Source organism: Condylura cristata, unplaced genomic scaffold (genome assembly GCF_000260355.1).
Source record: "Condylura cristata isolate star-nosed mole 26May11 unplaced genomic scaffold, ConCri1.0 scaffold00012, whole genome shotgun sequence".
In the NCBI taxonomy this organism is placed as follows: Eukaryota; Metazoa; Chordata; class Mammalia; order Eulipotyphla; family Talpidae; genus Condylura; species Condylura cristata.
The window spans coordinates 45,878,526-45,883,384 of record NW_004567113.1 but is presented as its reverse complement, the minus strand read 5'-3'; the positions used below and the strand labels follow the sequence as shown (position 1 = coordinate 45,883,384).

General features: G+C 43.7%; 1 protein-coding gene across 1 annotated transcript in view; it reads left to right on the top strand.

The window, feature by feature from the left end:
• The window catches only part of PI4K2B (phosphatidylinositol 4-kinase type 2 beta), a 59,519-nt gene that overhangs the window by 36,736 nt on the left and 17,924 nt on the right, over nt 1-4,859 (top strand). Inside the window, exon 2 of the mRNA XM_012724032.1 lies at nt 21-339. Coding sequence (XP_012579486.1) covers nt 21-339 — 319 coding nt within the window. The remainder of the gene's footprint in view (nt 1-20; nt 340-4,859) is intronic.

Below are 4,859 nucleotides of genomic sequence, written 5' to 3'. Positions count from 1 at the left end.
CGGCCCTTGGCTATCCCTAGCGGTCCAGGTTCATAGTCCAGTGCTTGGCTCCGGTCGCGCAGCTGTCCCTGGCGGACGACGACGAGGAGCTGGGCGCGCGGGACGAGCGGGACGAGCGGGAGCCGCTGCTGCCGCGGATCGCCTGGGCCCAGGCGCGGAAGGGCGCCCCGGGGAACGCCGTGAGGCTGGAGGGGGCTGCCGGGACGGAGGGCGCGGCCTCCCCGCTCCAGGCGGGCGACCAGGAACTGCCGCCCAAGGGCGGGCGCGCGTTCCGCAGCCACCTCCGGGGCGTCGGGTCCCACCGCAGCCCACCCAGGCTGATCCTCCCCGCGGGTTCAGGTGCGCCCGGGCCTTCCTTTCTCCCAGCGCCCCTCCCAGGGCGCCCGGACAGTTGCCCCCAGCCCTGTCCGGCTGGCACTTGCTTGGAAAGGCGGCTCGTCGGGCGCCCCGTCCGCTGTCGAGGTCACAGGGCCAGCCGCCCGTCCGACCCGGGGTGCCTTGCCGTGCCCCCTTTGCGCACCCCTGTTCGCTCGCACCTTCTAGGGGCCGTAAGCTGCCGCACCTAAGGTTTTCGGGTGTCGCTAAACTCTGAGCCTTGAAGTATTCCCTTAAGTGGCTTTAAATTTGGGGGATCGGACATTAAAGGACACTCACTACTGTAGAATGATGTGAGTTGTTTGCTGAGAATGGACTTGAGTTTTGACTCAAAAAGACTGAACTAGCTGGAAAGTTCCCCGAGTTGGGAATTTGCAAGGTGATTGACAGCAGTGATGTTCAGCTCTTGCTGCAAAAACACTTTCAAAGACTTTTTCTACTAAATATTGTTATTGTGACGTTAGCCAGAGGCAGCTGACGCGGTTGAATTTCTGTACCTGCTATCTCTCTTGCAAAGTTTGCTTTCATTTCTGAGTCATGTCTAGTCTTACGTTTGAAAAAAAAAAAAAAGCAAGCAACACCTTTTTCACTATTAAAGGGCCTCCTGGCCCCACGTGAAAGGGGAGTAGTTGGAAGTCTGTAACATTAACATATAACTTCTTCAGGCCTGGGTGTTGTTGATGGAGTAAGATGAGGCTAATTTAGTGGTGAAATAGAAACATGACAGGTGAGTTTGTAAAATGGTGAGAGCACTGACTTGCTGGCAGCTGAGATGTTTTCAGTGAGATAATGTGGGTTCTGTGTCCAATCACTCAGTATGTGTGAACTTTAGAAAACTACAGGAAGTGTCACTTTCCCCAGTGGTTTTTCTGTATTTGTTAGATTACATGTCCTGCTACTGGTATACAAATAACCTTCTATATCCTGAAGCATTTTGGGTAGAATAGGCTCTTCAAGTTGAAGTTGAACTTACAGTCAAACTTATTGTAGAATAAATAAACCAGGGAGGCCCATGGGAAGTGGACATTCCTATCCAAGCGTTAGCAGGTTGACAAAGCTGTAGCAACCCACCTGGCATACAGGTTGGCTGTCATGAGTTTGTGAGCTATGGTTGGGTTGACAGTCCAACAATTCACAGAACTTGAAATTGAGACCAGGTCACGAATGCACCGTTCTTACCCAGCCGTCTTGTTGATTTGGTTATATATTGCTTAGATCCAGTATGTATAATATGGACTAGATCTATGGACTAGCTTGCCTGGTTCTATCCCAAGTTACCTTGAGTTTTTACAAGAATGGAGAACTTTGAAAGTCCACTTGTTCTGTGAAAGTGAACTTTTGTGAACAAATAATATGAAGGCTGAAAAAGGTAAAAGGATATAAAATGGGGTACTGAAAAGAAATTCCTTCTTTGATGGTAATTCCTTCTTTTGCAGTATATTTCATTAATTCTTACCATAGCAAGCCAAATTAGTTATTATTCACAGTTGTTATTGTTACGAGGATTGAAAATGAGTAAAACTGTAATAACCATTGTTTAGAGAATTCTAGAAGTCATTGCACAGAAGTGGTAAAGCCGGAACTGAGCCTGTTCCGTCCTTCTCATCTAGTGCTTTCACCATTTTGCTGTAGATTCCTAAGTATTACCAAATAATTGTTCCCTTTTGTTTCTTATTGGAAAGATTTTTATTTTTAATGGATTTTAAAATAAGTTTGCATTGTAAAAATTATTTTAAAAATCGCAAACCAGTCTCCTAAGAAGTTTATAATTGAGTATTTTTTTAAAGATTTATTTATTTGTGCATATAGAACTGGGGTACAGGCCAGAGAGGTGCATGGGGTAGTGAGAGGATTCACCAGACACAGAGTGGGGAGCAGAACAGGCAGATGGACGAAGTACACTGCTGAGGGGAGCAGCGGGCGGTCAGGAGAGGTCTGCCACGCCATGTGGTCACCTCTGGGGCAGATGGGAATCGAACTCATGCGGAAGTGGCTTTAGCTTTTCAGTGCTGTGCTTTAACCCACTGCACCACCAGGGAGGGCCCTATAATTGAGTATTTTAATTAGATTTTAGGTTCAGTTTATTTCTTGGGTATTTTTTTTTATTTTAATGAATCCATTAACTTCCTTTATTCTTTGCCATTCAGTTTCTATGAAGCCATCTCTCGCCAACAAAAAGCACTGGCTTTTAGATTAATATTAGCATCACTTATGATGTCTTAACTGTTTTGTTTATGTAAACTGAAAGTTTGTGTACTTTAGCCAGTGGGAAATGTCTCATGGTGTTATCTTTAAGAAGCCATTTGATGAAGTCTAGAATCAGCATAAACCACAGTGTTTTTAGATCAGTGTCAAAGTGGCATTAGTAATAGTCCTTGTTTTGGTTGTCATTTTAATCAGTGAATGGGAAAGTAATAAAGATGATGATAGCTAAAACCCACATGGCAGTTCATACAGGGCATAGTTCTATGTGTTGATTCATAACCTTTCCTATGAAGTGATTTTTTAAAATTTTACGTACTTTTTTTTTCATGTTAAGGAAACAGAGAGGTGAAGTGACTTCAAAGTCCCCATTAATACATATCAGGAGCACTTTTTATTGGTTTTGTTGGAGAGCCAAACAATTAAAGAACTGCCAAGGTTCAAAGGAAGTATGTCTTTCTAAGCACACATTACATGAGCATGCTTCAAGACGCTCCCAATGGATGATAAACTTACACGTAGAGGGCTGAGGGTTCCATTGAGGCACACCTTGGGCTTCAAGGTCAGGGGATACTTAGAACAAGAGAGGAAATGACACCTGCCCGGGTACAACAAACTTGTAAGTCAGCTACTCTTCTTTTCAGAGAACATTCTGGCCAGTCGGTGACATGTAGTACCATCCCTCCAGTGAGGAAGATTGCATTTCGGTGTATTTATTTGAAACTTGATATTTCTCTCAAGGACACTTACATACAACTAAATATAAAAGTTTAATGAATGGGGTCTCTTAATTCATCTTCAATTTCTATTTACCAGAGGACCAGTAATAACCCGTAAGTGTGGTTAGCAGGGTAGTTTGTTAATAATTCTCAGGCTCTTGCGGCCTACCATGTGCCACTTGGGATATAACAGATTACAAAACAAAGATCTCTATGCCCTTCTGGGGTTGAGATCACTTGGTTATACCATTACAGATGGGGTTGAAGGACACAAAAGAATTAGCACAGGAAGGAGACTTGGCACATATATGGACGAGCATGGGCAAAGCTTCAGAGGGTGACTGGTGTCCTGTGAAAAGTAAGGTGCTTGTATAGTACTGGAACTTGAGTACAGAGGTTCTCAGAAGTGGGAATATTCTTTGATAACAGTGACAAACCAAAACCCTGTAGTTTATTTGTAGCTTGTTCCTTAAAGTGGATGGCAGTAATTTTAACTGGAAAAAAAAATTAAACAAAATGTAGCTCTTCCGCTGTTAAAAGTACACCAAATAATAACATGAACTTTCTAACCCTAATAATCTTCAAACAGGTGAAAACTTGGGGGAGATTTTCCCCCTTAACTTTGGGGAAGAAAGTTAAAGAATGTAATTGTGAGTTAGGAGTCTGTTAAAATTTATCAACTAAAAAACAATTACTTTGATTTTAGAATAGTTGCTAATGTAGCCTTCCCCCCCCCCCCTTCTGGTTGTCATTAGATAGTAGACCAGTTGTCTTTTAAGTGCCTTTCTGGACTGTTACAGTAAATCCAGAATATTTTCGAAGAATACCCACTTTCCATGTGAGGAAATTACCTAATATATCCAAACGAGTTGCTCAGTTAGAAAGAAATTAAAGGAAAGACTGAGAATATACTGACTGATTTTATAGGTAAGATTCAGATTGACCTGATTTTGGTTGATACGAAAATGTATCCAGAGTGTGATGGCAAGCTCCAAGAGAGCCACATCAGCAGGTTTGGGGATGAACTCATAAAACTTGGCCCACTGAGCAACTTGGTAGCATTTAAAATAATAATGTCAATGTCCCGGCAGTTTCTAAAAGAACTGTTCAAATACAGAATGGGAGCTACCAAGAGTTGCCTAAGAGGCTAACCGGTTCTGTATCAATTAGCCTCTGACAGGACACCTGCAGGGCAGCGACAGCCCATGAAAGTGTCTCTTGATGAGTATCAGAAGGTCTGGTCTCCATTCTCTCCAGTGGGTGCCCAGTGCCTGAGGCCATGTTTTAAGTAGGCACATTGAAAACTGAGGCGTGAAGCAGGAGGGTACAGAAGACACCCCCATGTGGACGGAGGTAGAGATTAAAGGAAACAGGGAAATGGGACATGATTTTCAGCTTTTTGGAAGGGCAACCTCTGGGAAGAGAGGACTTTTGCTCCAGATGGCCGGTCTAGGACATTGAGTGAAACTGGAAGAGGTTTTATTTCAGGAAAAGAAAGAAGTGTATATATTTTCAAACAAGCAAAAAAGGCTCAGGAAGAAAAGGCAGGATTTCTCTTCGGGC